Below are 19,461 nucleotides of genomic sequence, written 5' to 3'. Positions count from 1 at the left end.
TTTATTATAAAGGGTATTTAGATGGTCCTATCATGATTAAATATATAATGGGAAGACACTTAAATATTTAATCATGATAGGACCATTTAAATTCTTATTAGAATTACATATTTTCTATTCAAACTTAAGAACTTAAATTTGTTGATTTTTTAAAGAAAAAATTGATGTCTATAGTCACATAACATTCTTTTTATAAATTATAAATCATACGAAAAACATATTGTTGATGCGATAAACAACAAATATATTGATTTGGAAATGAAATGAGATTTGGGCAGACTTTCAGTTTAAATCAATAAAAACAATGAAGAACAGCGAACTGAATTTTTGTATTGAATATTTCTCTTCTAATTGATCAAAGTTACATGTCTTTGCTCAACCTAAATTCCCCTATTTAAACACAAAACAGTCTTCTAACTATTTCCACTATTCCTTCCGAAGATCTTGGCTCGTGATCCCCACAGTCTCGCAGTTGACTCGACGCGCCTCCAAAACGTATCCTTTTCCTGGACTCATAACGGACCCAACAATGATCACTACAATCGACCTTTATTGGGCTTCTCCTATGGGCCTGCCTACCGTCGAAACCCAACCCCAACTCATACTCATAATTAATCTTTCATAAATAATACAAAGAAATTAATACGCAATGCATACATCACATCACATTGACAATCGTCTAGTTTCAATTGTACAAAATTTGTATCCTAAGAATAATCATATAGACAACGTTCTATACAATATCACATCACATCACATTGCTCAAACAAGAAAAGCTCTGAATCCAGACAATAAAAACCGAAACTACTCAAGTCAAATAACAAAGTGATGGGTGAGAGAAAAATACGGTGCGAACCAAGTAGTGCATAACAAAACATGAGAGACTACTAATATCTAACAGAATAGAATTGCATCACCCCCTCCTAAAGTATTTAGCTGCTTATACCCAACAGAATTGCATCACACCCTCCTAAAGTATTTAGCTAACCACGAATCTCGGACCTTTTCAAAATTTTCTCTCTCATATGCGAGTGTTCCTTCTTCATCTATTTCATGAGGGTTGGCAATCCTTCTCTCGGTTCGCCTACAACCGATCAGCGTCAGAAAGAGTTGGTCCATATAGGGAATAAAGATGGACCATTTAAAAAATAAATCATTATAAAAATAAATCTATACTAATAAAAAGTAAGAGCTATAAGCTTCTTAAGCTGTCCACCTAGGATTTTAAACCACCAATAGAGATTAGACATCTCACTAATTAACATTTTTTAAATTTCAGAATTTTCAATATTAAGAATTATTTTAAACATCCTATCAGGATTTGACATGCCATTCATTAATATTTTTTAAAAATTTCCAGAATTATTTAGAAAAAGAAAAATTTTAAATTTATGGAAATAAAAGAACTATGTACAATTTCTCACATCGGCTAGAAATTTTTTAGACAATGGTTCAGAACCATTATAAATAAGATTAATATGTTTTCAACAACGACTGAGCAGGAAAGCTTGATTTATCAGGCGTCCCAGTTTAATAATTTTATTCGGTTTAATCCAGTTTTTTATTTGATCAAACTAAAACATTAAAAAGTTTCAAAAGATATATTAGAATATTTCAAATTTTTAAAAGTTTAAATATTATAAATATTGAAACTTTTAAAAGTTGTAATATTGAAACTTTTTAAAAGGTTCAAATTTTATATTTCGAAACCTTTTAAAAATTTAAAATATTATAAATACTGATGTAATACATAAATTATCTTATTTATCTACGTTTGTGCTTTTTATTTCTTATGATCAGTAAAATATATTGTTGTGTATGATTTTATAGATGAGTTGATATTCTTTCATTAATTTTTTATTTTTATGAGAAAAGAAATAATTTTGTTCTTGGAGTTTGATGGGTTAACAAGTTGTGTGGTAATCTAAAAAAAATGTTTTTCAGTGGAAGAATGTGAAGAAGTTGACAAGAAAAAAAAATAAAAAGAGTATAACGAAGAACCAGACGGTAAAAGTAACGATGACAATTACCCCAAAATTTAACAATAAAAATGACAAGAAAAAATATGAAGAATAAGAAAACATGGAATAAAAAACACGAAAACATAGGTCATAGCGATCAATTAAATATGAAAACGAGTTAAATTCATGATGATAAAATTGTTCCGTTTTTCTGGTGGTCAAAAAAATTGTTTAGGATATGTGAGGTCATCAGTTTGATTCGCCTCGCCTTGACGTCGAGTTGAATTCATGATTTTTTTATTAGATTTGATTTTATAACACAACTGATTTTTATATTTTTTAAAAATGTGTATCTGAAATTAATTTTTTTTCCTTAATAATAATTTAAATTTTTTTATAAAATAATATGTTATTACCATCATCAATTATATATAATTTTCATCAAAATATATCAAATAAACCCACGCTACGCGTGAGTTCAAAACCACCAATAGGGATTAGATACTTCACTAATTAACTTTTTAAAAATTTCTAGAATTTTCTATATTAAGAATTATTTTAAACAACCTATCAGGATTTGACATGTCATTCATTAACATTTTTTAAATTTCCAGAATTTTTTAGAAAAACGAAAATTTTAAATTTATGGAAATAAAAGAACTATGTACAATCGGCTAGAAATTTTTTAGACAATGGTTAAGAACCAGTATAAATAAGATTAATATGCTTCTAACAACGAATGAGCAGGAAAGCTTGATTTATCAAGCGTCCACGTTTAAAAGTTTTATTCGGTTTGATCTAATTTTTTATTTGATCAAATTAGCCCTTTAAAAAGTTTCAAAAAAATATATTATAATATTTAAAATTTTTAAAAGATTAAAATATTAAAAATATTGAAACTTTTTAAAAGGTTCAAATTTTATATTTCGAAACCTTTTAAAAGATTAAAGTATTATAAATATTGATGTAAAACATAAATTATCTTATTTATCTACGTTTTTGCTTTTATTTCCTATGAGCTGTAAAATATATTTTTGTGTATGATTATATAGATGAGTTGATATTATTTCGTTTATTTTTTTTTATCTTATTTTTTACTTTTATAAGAAAAGAAATGATTTTGTTATTGGAGTTTGATGGGTTAACAAGTTGTGTGGTAGTCTAAAAAAAGGTTTTTCAGTGGAAGAATGTCATGAAGTTGACAAAGAAGAAGAAGAAGAAAAAGAGTATAACAAAAAACCATATGGTAAAAGTAATAATGACAATTATCACAAAATTTGACAATGAAAATGACAAGAAATAATATGAAAAATAAGAAAACATTAAATAAAAAACACGAAAACATAGATGGTAGCGATCAATTAAATATGAAAACGAGTTAAATTCATGATTATAAAATTGTTTCGTTTTTCTGGTGGTCAAAGAAAATGGTTTAGGATATGTGAGGTCATCAGTTTGATATGTCTCGCCTGGACGTCAAGTTAAATTTATGATTTTTTTTACCAGATTTGATTTTATAACACAACTGATTTTTATATTTTTAAAAATTGTGTATCTGAAATTTAAACTTTTTCCTTAGTACTAACTTTTTTTTATGAGATAATATTTTATTACCTTAATCAATCATAGTTATTCTAAAACAAAAATGACATCGGTTTTAAATATCCTTTTCTATTTAGAGATATTAAAAATTACTATTTTCTCAAATTTTTAAGAGATGTTAATTTACATAAGAAATAACTGAGAATAATTTACATAAAAATAATAATTATATATAGATTAATTTGATGCTCTATAAATCTTATTACAAAGTAATAATTTATATTTGCTACATAAAATCACGACAAAAATAATAACATTATATACAAATTAAAGATTTATATAAAAATATTATGTTGCTCTCAACTTCCACTAATTAATTTTATACACATCATAAATCGAATATTGAAAATTGAAGTTTCAAAAAATTCACAAAAAAAAACACTCTCCTTCCACTGAGTAATAACTTTTGTTTATATAATATAAAACAGTCATTAATATCTTATGCTCCAAAGATTTATTTCCTTTCAGACAAAATAGTGGGCAATAGGTAGTCTCTCCTCTTATGTATATGTGATCTTGGCAATATATATTATTCATTTATAATGTATCTAAAACCCAATTTAACATTGAAGTATACTAAAAAAATATTTTGTGATGTATCATTCTTTTAATTGATTTGAATGGTCGCTTACAATTGAACTGAAAAAAATAGCAAGTACATATCATAATAAATAAACGCTTCATAACATCAACAACTATTCAATTACAAATTTTGAAATTCAAACATGTATGAAATAAAAAGAAAATAAAAATTAAATATAATAAAAAACAATATAGGTAAAAACTTACTTGGTGCCATTCGATTAATGATTTCTTTCATCATACACAAATAGCATATATGGTAAGTTAAAAAAAAAACACATTAAAAAAAAACAAAGATGGACGAAAGTGAGGGATAACCTGGTATGAATGATCTCTTATAATTAAATTAAATTGCCAAACAAAAGAATAGCAAATATATTAGTGATGCAGACTAAACAAAACCGAAACATCTCACAATAAAATCAATTATTTAATTAGAAATCTGGAAATTCAAAAATTTATGAAGTAAATAAAATAAAATAAAATAGAAGAAGAATAGATCAAGATGAAAACTCACTTGGTGCTTTCGGTTCAGTATTCGGTTTCGTGAACCAAAATACACATTCCACCAAAATACAATGATCAACAGTTTCTCAACGTCTTAAATATACCTTAAATAATGGAAAAGATATCTAAGTTTACAAAGGTTAATTACAGATTATAGGTTGGATTTTGATATGAGACTACCAATCCCTAGTGTTTGTGATTTACATATATACTTTCTAGTTTCCGCTAGCATAAAATATTTTGCTGTATTTAGACCACCAGTTCGTAAAAAATTAATATTGTATTGAAATTTGAAAGTTATGCCATATTTGTATAATATGTTAACAAAAAGAAATTTACTGGTGTTTGTTTTACCAGGATGACTAGGACCGCATATTATTGTAGTGTTATATAATCATGTGTTTATATTATTTGTGTTTTAATCTACCTTTTACCGCTGCTATGAGATTTCTATAATGAATACAAATTTTGTTCCGGAGTAAATTTTACCACAGTTTTGTAGTCTTTGGAATAATACTAATATAGAGATAAGTATTGAAGGTTATATACAATGAAAAATGAACAAAAACGAAAATATATAATAAGATGGAATTTTAATACAATCAAAAAAATTAATAAACTTAAGAGGTGGTTGTCAAAACACGAATAGAGGAAAATATTATGCACAGATTAATAATATAGTCAGTAGAAATATACTAATATGTATTTGTTCTTGTACACATCATATACATGACCATAGTGTAAATATATATTTTTTAATTTATGAATTTAATTTATGTAATTTAAAATATATTATAACTTCTAAGTAAATATAGTTGGGTTATATGTTTAATTGTGTATGTATAAAATATTGGGCTTGGAAGTTTTTTCTGCAAATTGAGTAGTTAGGTTTCGTTGGCCTTTTTCTTGTAAAAAAATAAAACGCCTTTCAGATTGTCCTTTTGACTTATCTTCTTAAGTGAAACAACTGCAATTGTTGTCGTCAATAGTCTTCCATTCGATTGATTTTATTTCCAGATTTTAATTTGCGAGATTTCATTTTTGAATTATACCTTCTAATCAAATTGTCTACATCTAAAATCGAGAACCTGTTTCGCGCTGTTTTTACGAAATCGGGAAATAAGAGGAGTCCCACCAAGTCGAATCGAATCCAAGATGTCTGTGTTGGGGTAGATAAATCCGATAATTGGCGGATTTGGTTTTCAACCATGAGTATTAGACCGAAGTGGTAATCAATTCGATTGGGTTGGTAATTTCTCTGTCATTCAGAATTGCTTAACTTTTAGATTCTTAATCTTCTATATGTATTGAATTCAATTGGGAAATTTTGTTTTATTTGTAAGAGGCAAAACTGATTGCTTTACTTGTTTTCCAAAACGTTTCAGGGTATCAAGTGACATGTATTTTCATCAACACCAGTTTCTTACCACATATTCCATGTTTCTTGAGCGAAAATAGAAAGATGAGTTCCTAATTCATTTTTTTTTCTTACAACGTAGGCCATTACTGTATTGTGATAACTTATTAGATACTACAGTGTAACGTAAATTTAAGATATATAATAAGATGGCATATTTCCTTTTAGATTTGAATTGATATAGTTAGTGTTTGATAATAGGAGATTTAAACATGTAAATAGTAATAACCAATGAGGATGCTTTTTTATTTTTTAAATCATGAAAACCTTTGATAAGAAAAAGGAAAAGAAATTCAAAATATGAAAATAAATAATACCAAAATTTAGAGTAAAACTGAAATTTAAGATAAGAAAAGGTAATAAAGCATCCATAAATCCTTCTATAAAAGTGTTTTCTTAGCCACTCGCAACATGTGCATCTTCAAGAGCCCCCTTGATCGACCCAACACACAACTTCTTTGAGGAAGATGATTGATCGGAACTCTCACCGGAAACATCATCTTTCCTTTTAGAAGATGGAGTAGTGGAAGGTGTTGCTGAAGCATCATTTTGTTCAGAACTGTTGGATAACACCATTGTTCCCTGTTAACAATGGATTACAACAATTATTTACACAAAGTAAATAAAATAGGTAAACATCTTATAGAAATTTAAAATGGTTTTCATACTTCATGATACATGATCACAACTTAAAATGGTTGTTAAATCGTCGACACCTTGAGATTGTTCGATAGAGTCCTCTTGATCAATATCAAGGCAAACACAGACATGAGCAACCTTGTAAACATCACTTCCATCTCGGATGTTATCCTTCCCAATACTCACAACAAACTCAAAGGTCTTTCCTACCAAAGATCTCAGTTCTTTGGGGATGTTTGTTGGATCTTGAATCTACATTTGATGAAAGTATGATATATATATATATATATATATATATATATTTTTTTTTTTTTTAACTTTTGAAACTATATAACATGGTACAGTGTGAAATAAAATACCTCATCTAAATGACCATCCAAAAGCTGAAGAGAAGACTGTTGTAGTATCATTTTAGCATGCTTCTCTAAAAGAAGACACTTAATATGGGAAGTTGAATCCATTACACAAACAGTCAACCTATACCTATTTAAACAAATATAAGTTGTTAGAGAGGTTCATTGAAATCGTTATGATATAAAAACATGTCATCTATTTACCTGGGTTCAACATTAGTATGACTTTCATTACAACCAGCACACCAAAACAAAGTTTTTTTTAATTTTTTTTTACAACCTCATTCTCAACTTTTGGAACTTTGTATACAGTGGCAGTACACTTTAAACACGAAAAGTAATACCACGCAAACTCTGTATCAATCGCATAGATTGATCCAAAAATCTTAAATTTACCTTCCTACAAATACATAAGAAGTAATTACAAACTATAAATATGAAGTCATATCTAGTAATAACTAAATTAAAAAAGGAAACTAAATATACCTCATTGTACTCAATGATTTATGCAATTGTTCTTCTTTCGAAATGTTTGTAAAATTCAGCCTTCAACACAGCTTTTTCCTCCTTAGGTACAGCTTCTTTGATTGTCAAGGCAAGCCCATCTTTAGGCAGCCTATTGAACCCAAATGTGTTGTTTAAAACATATATTACCAAATAACAATGTCACGAATAATAACTTACTTTGTAAAAGAAGAATAATAACTTACTGTTCACGAAACTCTACAATCTAAGGCAAGTGTGGATTTATTTCCATTAAAGATATGTCATAAGCATTAGAGACAGATCTTTGACCTATTACAGAAAGCAGTGTAAGTTTACAATTGTATTCTAGTAAGATAAGCTATTAACATGTTTACCTTTGAAAGAATTGATTTTAGCAAAACGCAAGAGACAAATGACCATAGTCTGTCCATTGTTTTGGCAAGCTGCTAGAATTCTCTCAGCAAATACATCCCAAAGAGTGCATGATAGACGTACGTCGCTACATATAAGAAAATAAAGCATTAATCTCCTTACAATATAAGTCGTTATAGTAAGTTATTTAAACTACTGTATGTCTCTGAGTTCAAAATCAACTTTCTTCTTGTCCTTTTCATTGACTTGATGGATTTTCAGTTCGCCGACATTAACAACTTGTCCAACAACATCTGTAAAATAATAGTGGTTAAAGATAAAAAATAAATATCTAATATCTATTTGAGTATATAATTTTTTTAAATCGAAACATACTTACCAACCAAAATGTTCTCGTTCATTGTAGTATCGTCCCTAATATCTTCAAAGTCTACCAGTTTCAGGAATATGTCACCAGACAACGACGCACATGGGAAGATAGAGGTCGTGTTGAGCAGAGACATGCGATAAACATGGTTTGTACCCTGTATTTCCCCACTGATTTAGTCAATGAGAAAGTTTCAATGATTACCCATTATCCAGGGATAATCAGCCTCTGGAACTTTCCGAACTCTGGTTTTTTAAGTGTTGCATGGATGAGGGTACCCTATTTAAACAAATGAAGGTATTAGAATTCGAAACTTTTCTGCATTTATCCTAGAATACAATAAACTATAAGTGAATAGAAAACAATAAAGAGTTTAGTAAGCTTACAGAAATATCTGCTAAAACCATTTCTATTGTATCTCTCGAGAAGACTGTAGTCTGCTTCCAAGAGTGAATGATTTTGACTTGTATTCTCCAACTTGTTTTGAATGGTTTGATTGACAGTAAATTTGTGGTAGCATCGACGACAACAGTCATTGCAGAAAAGTTGATAGAAGAGATAATGGAAAAGATTTGCAGGTATGATGATTGCACCTTTGCTTCGTAACATCGTATTTATAGAGATAGCTTGACGTATCCTAAAGTAGGTATTTTCTAGTTGTATAAGTCTGGGAATATTTTGTGTTAGCCGATAATTAAGCAAAATCTTGGAGAATATTTTGTATATATTGGTTGTATATTGTTTAGGAAATGTAGTAGGTGTATAAAGAAGCAGTTTAGTAAGATATTCTTTTTTTGTTAGGATTTTGATATTGACAAAATTAATTGATGAGGTTGAGTAGGATATCGCAATAATTATCGGCTGTTTTAGCGTGATAAGGAGCTAAATTTGGGGAAGTATTTATTTTCGATTTTAGCGTGATAAGGAGTCCATTAGTATTGGGTCATTTATTGGGTCATTTAATATTGTTAATACCCAATACACAATATCCAAAAACCATACAAAACCGAGTAATGAAGCTCTAATTATCCGACTTATTTATTTCGGGTTATTTTTTTTAATTTTGACCTGACCCAAGAAATGGTGAAGTCATATTTAACCTTGTTCTACTTGTTTTTATGTTGTTGGCGTAGAGGCATTTTCGTCTGAAAGGGAAGTTGTACTTCTCTTTTACTATAATAGAGATTTTTATTTAAGCATAATTTGTATTTCAACGGAAAAAAATTATATCTTTCATCCAATATTCGAATTATCCTGTTTGTTTTATTACATGACTTTTTTTTCACATATTACCTATATAACATTTATACTTCAAAATTCAAATATTTGAATTACTCGATAGTTTTTTTAGATATTATATACTGAGAATTTGTCATTCGACTTTGAAACTTTTCGAGTCAAATCAATAATTGTAATGAAGACTTTTCCAATATATTTTAAGTCAAATATTAATAATACGGTTACTCACTCATTGGATGAGAACCCCTGTTTTAGAAATTGCTAGGCGCTAGTCGGGCGGTCGGGGTGGACCTAGCGCCTAGCGAGAAAATCGAAAATTAAACGGAGATTAATCGGGGACTAGTTTTAGGGTTATTTTATTAAATTAATAATAAAATAAAAATATATATAGTTTTATTTATATATATAATTCTGTTTATGTTAAGATAAAAATATTAAATAAAATATAACACTATAGTTTTGTCTTTGAAATTACGGCAAAAACATAAAAACGTAATTTTCAAAGAAAATTTATGATTTTCATTAAAAGTTTGTATATTAGTTATTGTACAACATCATAAACACTTAAGTTAAATATCTAAATAACAAAAAATACATATTTGATTTATATTTGTCTTTAAAAATAATCATTATATATAAAATTAAGCGGTAAGTAATCGGATTAGACATGTTATAATCAAATTAGACAGATATAATTGGATAATCGATGCTAGGCAGGGATTAATCATTAATCGAGGCGGAGAGAGTGGGCCTCGCGATTTTGCGGGGCGTAATCGGTGCAAGAGAGAGATTTTTAAAACACTTCTTGGTCGTATCTCTAATTTTATACTAATTTATAAAAGATTGTATATACGGGAAAAATGAGGATACTGCATGTGATTCAGTAAATTATAATGGTTTACATACTTCCGAGTCTATAGATAAACTGAATTGTTGTGCCAAATGGTACGTAAACCAGCAAGACGTGCGACAAAGTCGACACCACAAGAGACGCCAACGAGCTCAACGTGAGGTTCATGATCCCCCTTTTCTTATTACCAATTTGATCGTTGATTGTCCTTTTTTTTTTTTGGAAATGTCTTATTCTTTATGATTTATTAAACAGTTTCAGTTAGTGGTCAGAGATTCTAGATGGCTGCTTAATAATTTGAGATCTGTATCTATAAAGTCCTAAAGCGATATAATTTGACGATAAAAGACAACCAATTAAAGTCATGCAATGTGTATGAGAGACATTATAATATAAGTAGATAAGATATATAAAAGAGAAAGTAAAAGCAAACAAAAGTCAGAAGCAATAACAAACAAACACATACCACAAAGAAGACAAAACATCGTTAACGAAAAAAACATGACTAACATAAATCTTGTCAAGCATGTTATATACTTTCTCTTATTCATAAGCTGCTTTTTCACCAAACCTTCCGATGCATCCAGAGGTGGCATCGCCATCTATTGGGGCCAAAACGGCAACGAAGGTAATCTCTCAGCCACGTGTGCGACCGGCCGGTATGCTTACGTCAACGTTGCCTTTCTTGTGAAATTCGGCAATGGCCAAACACCGGAGCTCAACCTCGCTGGCCACTGCAACCCTGCGGCCAACACTTGTACTCGTATTGGTTCTCAGGTTAAAGATTGTCAGTCTCGTGGCATCAAGGTTGGTTTAGATGACTTTATAGAAAATAAAAATTTGATTTCTGAGATAGAAAATAAATGGTTTTTATTTACTTTCCCAAAATTTGATCCTATTATTCAGGTAATGAAATCACATTTATTTTTTCAATTCTTTTGTAAGGTTATGTTGTCTCTCGGCGGCGGAATCGGAAACTACTCCATTGGGTCTAGAGAGGACGCAAAAGTGGTCGCGAAGTACCTGTGGAACAACTTCTTGGGAGGGAAATCATCGTCACGTCCGTTAGGTGATGCTGTTCTTGATGGTATCGATTTCAATATTGAACTTGGCTCTCCTCAACACTGGGATGATCTCGCCAGGTATAGTAATTAATTACGGAAACATTTTGAATAAATATTTTATGACAAGTAATATCGTTACTGGAAAAAAAATATTTATGATAAGAAGATTATGGATATATTCGAACTTCTTGGTTACAATATAAAAAAAGTTTGATAAAGATATGATATATAGGTAATAATAGGTGTTTAAATTCCTCATCTGTCTTGACTATTTTTTTTGTGTGAAAATAACAAATTAACTAGATTTTAATTATTATTGTTAATTTTGTTTGGATAGGTCTCTCTCAAAGTTTAATCACAGAGGAAGAAAAGTATATCTAACAGGAGCTCCTCAATGTCCATTTCCAGACAGATTAATGGGAACTGCTCTCAACACTAAACTTTTTGACTATGTTTGGATCCAATTCTACAACAATCCACCATGTTCATACACTTCTGGTAATACTCAAAACCTCTTTGATTCGTGGAACAAGTGGACCACTTCAATTACAGCCCAAAAAATCTTCTTGGGTCTTCCGGCAGCTCCTGAAGCCGTGGGAAGTGGGTATATCCCACCAGATGTACTTACTTCGCAGATTCTTCTGATGCTAAAGAAGTCTAGAAAGTATGGAGGTGTAATGCTTTGGTCTAAATTCTGGGATGATAAAAATGGATACAGTTCATCTATATTGGATAGTGTGTGAAAGGAATCGTAGTGACTATTGTATATCAATTTCTCTCATGTTTACCTTTTGAAGAATTGTTGTGTCTGTGTGGTGTTAGTATTCTAATTTGGAATGTTATCAATATACTTCATCAACATTCAAATTGATGAAACTAAGGATTTGCTTTTAGTATGCAAGGATACACATGTAGCTGCATCAAGGTTGGTTTACATGCACTTTTTCTGCTGAGATATAAAATAATGGTTACTTTTTTTATCTTTTTCCTCCAAATTTGATCCTATTATTTAGTTAATGAAATCACATTTATTTTGATGCTTTTGTCAAATTTGTATTAAGGTTGTAATGTTTCTTGGCGGCGGAATTGGAAACTGTACTCGGTTACCTGGCCTCTCATGTGATGTTGTTCATGATGGTATCTTCGATTTCAGTATCGAGCTTGGCTTTCCTAGACACTGGGATGATTTCGCCATGTAGAAAACATTTTGTTTTATGACAAGTATTACCGTGATTGAAAAAGACTATTAATCACTGAAGATGTCCAACACCATCAACGAAGGGGGCTAATTTAAATATTCACACGCTTTGGCTTTCCGCATTCGAAATCAAAACCTTCTTTTTCCGTCTATGAGGAGAAAAGAATCTGTTATTGAACCTTTGCCACTGACCTAGTAACTAGACGACCCGTCATAAGTTGCTTAAAAGTAGAGAACCTTAATGTTGGAAATTGATTCTTATTGATGCTTAAAAGTAGCTTCCTTTAACCCAAGTCTCTTGCTAGAGAATTAGGTTAATGTTGGAAGTTGATTCTTATTGATGTTTTAGGGACCTATTTATAGATCATTTACAACCGACTTAATAGCCTAACTAAAAGTAAAATTGCCAATACCAAGTTCTAAATAGAAAAGGAAACATAACACTTCTAAAAGAACTAGATCAGCAACGGCTATATTATATAACCCGATCAACTCATGATATTTAAATATTTGGGAAGACACTTAAAGATAATAATTTAGATGGTCCTATCATGATTAAATATTTAAGTGTCTTCCCACTAAATATTTAATCATGATAGGACCATCTAAGTTCTTATTAGAATTAATATATTTTCTATTCAAACTTAAGAACTTAAATTTGTTGATTTTTTAAAGAAAAATTGATGTCTATAGTTACATAACATTCTTTCTTATAAATTATAAATCATACAAAAAAACATACTCATAATTAATCTTTCATAAATAATACAAAGAAATTAATACGCAATGCATACATCACATCACATTGACAATCATCTAGTTTCAATTGTACAAAATTTGTATCCTAAGAATAATCATATAACATAATATACAATATCTCATCACATCACATTTCCTATCAATGATCTACACTATATTTATTGTCTTGCTGCTACATTGGAGTTATTCAAAGGTCTTTGTGGTATGATTGGTTTCCTTCTAATTTTCAAATTGAATTTTGGTTATTTGAGTCGAATATCAAAGTTTAGTTTCTAAATCTCTTATCTACAATCTCTAATCATAATTCTAAGATCAATCCAATAGTTTTATATGATCATGATCATGAGTGAGTGGTTTCATAGAGTCTTTGAGTTTTGGTAAGATAACGAAATTAAATGATAAAATACAAACCATAAAATCATCGATTTATAATTTACATAATGAAATGAAAGCAACTATAACCTCATTTTATAATTTCCATAATTAAATCATAAAATATGAACTATAAAAACCATAATATTTCTTTTAAAATCGGAGTTATCCTTTAATATTTAGTTATTGTAATATACGAACCAAAGATTAAAAGAGCATATTCATCGCCACATACGAAAGAGAGCATCTCAAAAAAATTATTATTTTAGTTATATAATCTATTTTAGTTGAGTTTGAATAGATAGTCTTATAGTTAATTGACAAGTAGCAAGTTTTTTTAGATAGAACGCTTACTGCAAATATGTTTCTCACTTTCTCTTTTTATTTTTTAATCTTTTTTTATTGTGTTGATATTGTCTCTTTTTTTTTGGTCAATGTTTTGTTATCGTCTCTTAGGGCATCTTTAACGGTAGATCAGTTGTAGTGATCTTTGAAAAACTATAATAATTAATTAATAGTCTATACTTAAGAACACACATTCAACAGTTTTTGTATAAGAACAATTTTCAATTACTTAAGAACAGTTATACCTACTATTCAACATTTTTATTATTTTAAAATCCTTAAGAACACAATATGTGTTGTAGCAATAAAGATGGCCTTAGATATAAATACTGATGGAGAACCTCTAAGAACTAAAAAGTAAGAACCATAATTTTTAAATTAGTTTGTATTATGTTACATAATAAAATGTAGGAACCATAATAATTTATTTATAAATTTCTCAAGTCTTGTCAAGCTGCTTTGTCACCAAAACCACCCTCATGCATCAAGATCACCTCTTTACCATGAACACAAATTTTAACATAAAAATATTTGTATTAAAATAAAATTTATCATTAAATTATAGAAATACTCACATCTTTCCAATTTCCATTGTAGCTGGAGTAGTTTCATAATTCATACTATTTAAAAAGATTTACTAATTAACCAAAAGGCACAAAACAGGTGCCGCCATATCCAATATCCCCAACATTGTCAATTATTCAGAACCGACCATATACGAAAACATTGACCTTTTGTCAAAATTTAGCTCAACCACAAAGACACGTGCCACATTCTCATTCTTCAAGGTTCTCCCACCGAACCATCTTTCTAAATGCGTTCAAATTGTAAAGTTGGGTGATATATAAAGAATACTAAAGCATATGTTATAACGATTTTTTAGACTCTTCTCTGTTGTTACAAGATTCTCACTATGTCTTCATTTCAATTTTATTTTCCTTCTTTTAGTCTCTCATTCTCATTATTTTGCTTCTACTTAGTTAGCTCGGTAGTTCAAGTTGGTTTGGCCACCGAACAGCACATCGGTTTGGGTTCAAAGTTAAAAGCTAGTGAACCGAATCGGGCATGGGTTTCCGCTAACGGAACTTTTGCGATTGGGTTTACTCGGTTTAAACCAACAGATCGGTTCTTACTCAGCATTTGGTTCGTACAACTTCCTGGTGATCCAACCATCGTTTGGTCTCCCAATAGGTACACATATATAATCCTTTAATATTTAGTTATTGCAATAATCTATGTAATTAGTAGTATACATATAAATATTTGATTAAACGAACATTTGATTTGCCTTTGATCAGAATTTTTTTTTCACTCAAAATCCAAATATCTAAAATATAGAAACTCCCCAGTCACAAAACAAGCCGTGTTGGAGCTAGAAGTGACCGGGAACCTCGTACTCTCCGACCAAAACACCGTCGTATGGGCTTCAAACACCTCAAACCACGACGTTGAAGCAGCGGTTATCTCCGAATCCGGAAACTTCCTTCTCCTTGGAACCGAAGTTACCGCTGGTCCAGCCATATGGCAAAGCTTTTCGCAACCGTCCGACACACTCCTCCCAAACCAACCCTTAACCGTTTCTTTAGAACTAACCTCTAACCCTTCACCGTCGCGCCACGGCCATTATTCTCTGAAAATGCTGCAGCAACACACTTCGCTTAGCCTCGGCTTAACCTACAACATCAACCTTGACCCTCACGCAAACTACTCCTACTGGTCCGGACCAGAGATTTCCAATGTCACAGGAGATGTTACTGCGGTTCTTGATGATACCGGAAGCTTCAAGATCGTTTATGGAGAATCCTCAACGGGAGCAGTGTACGTCTACAAGAACCCGGTAGACGAAAACCGGAACTTTAACAACAGTAATAGCTCCGGCCGGTTCTCGAAAAAATCGGTTTTGCGGAGATTGGTATTAGAGAATAACGGTAATCTCCGGTTGTACCGATGGGACAACGACATGAACGGTTCAAGCCAATGGGTCCCTGAATGGGCAGCTGTATCAAACCCGTGTGATATAGCTGGGATTTGCGGTAACGGAGTATGCAATTTGGACCGAACCAAGAAAAACGCCGACTGTTTATGTTTGCCCGGTTCGGTGAAGCTCCCTGATCAAGACAACGCTAAACTCTGTTCAGACAACTCATCTTTGGTTCAAGAATGTGAACACAACATCAATCGTAACGGTACCTACAAGATCTCCACTGTCCAAGAGACCAACTACTACTTCTCGGAACGTTCTGTTATCGAGAATATCAGCGATATCAGCAACGTGAGGAGTTGCGGTGAGATGTGTTTGTCAGATTGCAAGTGTGTCGCTTCAGTTTACGGTTTAGATGAAGAGAAGCCTTATTGTTGGATTCTAAAGAGTATGAATTTTGGCGGCTTTAGAGATCCTGGCTCGACCCTTTTCGTGAAGACTAGAGCTAATGAATCTTACCCCTCTTACTCAAACCATAATAATTCTATATCTGGTAAGAGCCATGGACTAAGACAAAAGATTCTGGTGATTCCTATAGTGTTGGGGATGCTTGTGATTGTGGCACTACTTGGGATGTTATTATACTATAATATAGACAGGAAGAGAACACTAAAGAGAGCCGCAAAGAACTCGCTTATCCTTTGTGACTCTCCTGTGAGTTTCACTTACCGCGATCTCCAGAACTGTACTAACAATTTCTCCCAACTTCTTGGATCAGGTCGGAATCAAGAGTCTTCATATGTATTTAAAAACAAGTTTTAAAGTATTCGAAATCTTATATTATTGGTTTTATGATGTGGTTAGGTGGATTTGGGACAGTATACAAAGGAACAGTAGCGGGTGAAACACTAGTTGCGGTGAAGAGATTAGACAGAGCATTATCTCATGGCGAGAGAGAGTTCATCACTGAAGTCAATACCATTGGTTCAATGCATCACATGAACCTTGTCCGCTTGTGTGGTTACTGCTCGGAAGACTCACACCGGTAAGCTAAAAACATTAACCTTATAACATTACAAATAAAATTTACTCTGTTTCTTACGCAACAAGATTTGAGAATCTGTTTTGGGGGACTCTACAGGCTTCTGGTTTATGAGTTCATGATAAATGGGTCGTTAGACAAATGGATATTCTCTTCAGAACAGACAGCAAGGCTGCTTGATTGGCGTACACGTTTTGCGATAGCGGTTGCAACTGCGCAAGGGATCGCGTATTTTCATGAGCAATGTCGGAACAGGATTATTCATTGCGACATAAAACCTGAAAACATCTTGTTGGATGAGAATTTTTGTCCTAAGGTATCAGATTTTGGACTGGCCAAGATGATGGGGAGAGAGCATTCGCATGTGGTCACGATGATTAGAGGTACGAGAGGGTATCTAGCGCCCGAATGGGTGAGTAACCGCCCGATCACGGTGAAGGCGGATGTGTACAGCTATGGAATGCTTCTTCTTGAGATCGTAGGTGGTAGAAGAAATCTTGATATGTCCTTCGACGCTGAGGATTTCTTTTACCCTGGATGGGCTTACAAGGTAAGTACACAATTTATAACATACTTAAGAAGGGTTCAAATAGTCTAGGCGCTAGGAGTTTGATTGGAACATTACGATCTTTTGAATGTATAGGAACTAACGAACGGGACAGCTTTGAAAGCTGTGGATAGGAGGCTACAAGGAGTAGCAGAGGAAGAAGAAGTAGTTAAAGCTCTTAAAGTGGCTTTCTGGTGCATACAAGACGAAGTATCAGTGAGGCCATCGATGGGAGAGGTAGTGAAGCTTCTAGAAGGTACGCCAGACGAGATTAATTTGCCGCCGATGCCGCAGACAGTTCTAGAACTTATAGAGGAAGGATTGGAGGATGTGTATAAAGCGATGAGGAGAGAGTTTAATAATCAGCTTAGTGCTTTGACTATCAACACCATCACAACCTCTCAGAGTTATCGTTCCTCCTCTCGGTCTCATGCTACTTGTAGTTATTCTTCAATGTCTCCTAGGTAGCTTTTTTTTTTTTCCAACATTTTATAGTTTGAGATCATCTCTCTTTTCTAGGGTTAATAAAAAATGTGATTTATGTTGGGAGATATCTTAAAAAGCAAGATATCCGATTGGAAGATTATTCTGCAGCTCCTTAATATTTGTCTTTTTAACTTTGTTTGTTAGATCGTTAGATTATAATTTTACATTATGTGTTAACACTTCAACTTAACATTATCTTAGTGCTACTACTATCTTATTATATAAAGTTGGGTTTTCAAAGTTAGTAATTCATATAATCACGACACGTGTGTCAAGTATATCGATAATATTTTGATGTGTGTGAAAAAAAATTTAAAATTACTAATTTCAATAGGAATACCATAATAATAATTATTAGTATAATAATAATTCTAATTTTAAATGACTAATTCTCTCAGAAAAAGAATTAAAAAATTATACAGCTAATTACTATAATACCATAATTAAATAAATTATACTGTCAATTATTAATCCTAAAAGAAAAAGGATTGTAGTTAACCTTCTTTACATAAACAAATAATTTTTTCATGATAACGTCTTCGAATTTTTGATTAATTTATGATAATGTTAGTATAGTTTTATTTAAAATTAGTTGGACAAGTAGTAAAACTATTACGTATGAGATTACAAAATGGGAAACAAATATATTTAAGATAATGTTATTTTTTCAAATATGAGATAAAATTAGTTTTCAGTTTTTTTTTTGAGAATTATGTTTTATTAACTTTTAGTTTTTAAAAAATATTAAGTAAGATATAAATATGATATAATGCATATTTTTTTATATGAAAATTATAAATGTTACTCATTGGGATTGAGTGAATAGAATTAAAATCTAATTTTATTATCATGTAAATATACAAAGAAATTGTATTGCAAGATGGAGTGTGTGAACTCTAAATCGGGTTAAAAAAAAGTCAAATTAAAGAAAATTAATATTTTGAATACAACTTAAAATTTTACATATTTTTCTTATAATAGCGTTAATATGCAGGCCTAATCTACTTACTATATATACGTACGCTGAGGTCTCGATAATATTATTCTGTAAAATTTATCGATCGATCCTTTACCCTCTTCAGCATTTTGTGTGTTTTAATTGATTAGAATATATCATAGAGTACTAGTCAGGTGGACATTATTGAACGGTCTAATGTATTCTACTACTCAAATACTTGTAGGTAATCAACGGATGAGAAATCAACCAATAATCATAGAATTTGAAACTGGAAATTGAAAATGACATTTTCTGTTACTTTAATTTACTGTTAAATTCTCTATATTAATTGCAGAAGGGCAACTAACTCTTTACTATTTACGGAAATAGTTGAATTCAGAGTTATTTTGCTACA

General features: G+C 31.1%; 2 protein-coding genes and 1 pseudogene across 3 annotated transcripts; 2 read left to right on the top strand and 1 right to left on the bottom strand.

The window, feature by feature from the left end:
- Nucleotides 1-6,465: 6,465 nt before the first annotated feature.
- Nucleotides 6,466-8,693, bottom strand: LOC147939785 (uncharacterized; annotated as a pseudogene).
- Nucleotides 8,694-10,807: 2,114 nt separating this feature from the next.
- LOC104706706 (acidic endochitinase-like) lies at nt 10,808-12,419 on the top strand. Its single transcript, XM_010422916.2, has 3 exons — nt 10,808-11,182; nt 11,321-11,517; nt 11,777-12,419. Exons 1-3 carry the CDS (start codon nt 10,877-10,879, stop codon nt 12,180-12,182), a joined length of 909 nt encoding a protein of 302 aa, XP_010421218.1. The 5' UTR covers nt 10,808-10,876; the 3' UTR covers nt 12,183-12,419.
- A 2,567-nt stretch (nt 12,420-14,986) lies between these two features.
- LOC104706705 (G-type lectin S-receptor-like serine/threonine-protein kinase At5g24080) lies at nt 14,987-18,243 on the top strand. 2 transcript variants are annotated; one of them, XM_010422915.3, is made up of 5 exons: nt 14,987-15,304; nt 15,452-16,812; nt 16,899-17,079; nt 17,176-17,626; nt 17,720-18,243. In XM_010422915.3, exons 1-5 carry the CDS (start codon nt 15,027-15,029, stop codon nt 18,089-18,091), a joined length of 2,643 nt encoding a protein of 880 aa, XP_010421217.1. In that variant the 5' UTR covers nt 14,987-15,026; the 3' UTR covers nt 18,092-18,243. The 2 variants fall into 2 exon arrangements, with proteins under 2 accessions (XP_010421217.1, XP_087317544.1); XM_087461418.1 differs by having other exon boundaries at nt 15,412-16,812.
- Nucleotides 18,244-19,461: the final 1,218 nt, after the last annotated feature.

The sequence above is a fragment of the Camelina sativa genome, chromosome 8 (genome assembly GCF_030686135.1).
Source record: "Camelina sativa cultivar CO46 ecotype springtype chromosome 8, ASM3068613v1".
NCBI classification, from domain to species: Eukaryota; Viridiplantae; Streptophyta; class Magnoliopsida; order Brassicales; family Brassicaceae; genus Camelina; species Camelina sativa.
Note: the sequence above shows the minus strand (reverse complement) of the source record. Positions and strands in the feature narration are given on the sequence as shown.

Bases quoted from the DNA above. Each gene is read 5' to 3' on its own strand.
- LOC104706706 (XM_010422916.2), top strand. From the start codon at position 10,877: ATGACTAACATAAATCTTGTCAAGCATGTTATATACTTTCTCTTATTC. The intron at 11,183-11,320 runs GTTGGTTTAGAT...TTCTTTTGTAAG, and splicing joins GTCAGTCTCGTGGCATCAAG to GTTATGTTGTCTCTCGGCGG. The intron at 11,518-11,776 runs GTATAGTAATTA...TTGTTTGGATAG, and splicing joins CACTGGGATGATCTCGCCAG to GTCTCTCTCAAAGTTTAATC.
- LOC104706705 (XM_010422915.3), top strand. From the start codon at position 15,027: ATGTCTTCATTTCAATTTTATTTTCCTTCTTTTAGTCTCTCATTCTCA. The intron at 16,813-16,898 runs GTCGGAATCAAG...TGATGTGGTTAG, and splicing joins CTCCCAACTTCTTGGATCAG to GTGGATTTGGGACAGTATAC. The intron at 17,080-17,175 runs GTAAGCTAAAAA...GGGACTCTACAG, and splicing joins TGCTCGGAAGACTCACACCG to GCTTCTGGTTTATGAGTTCA.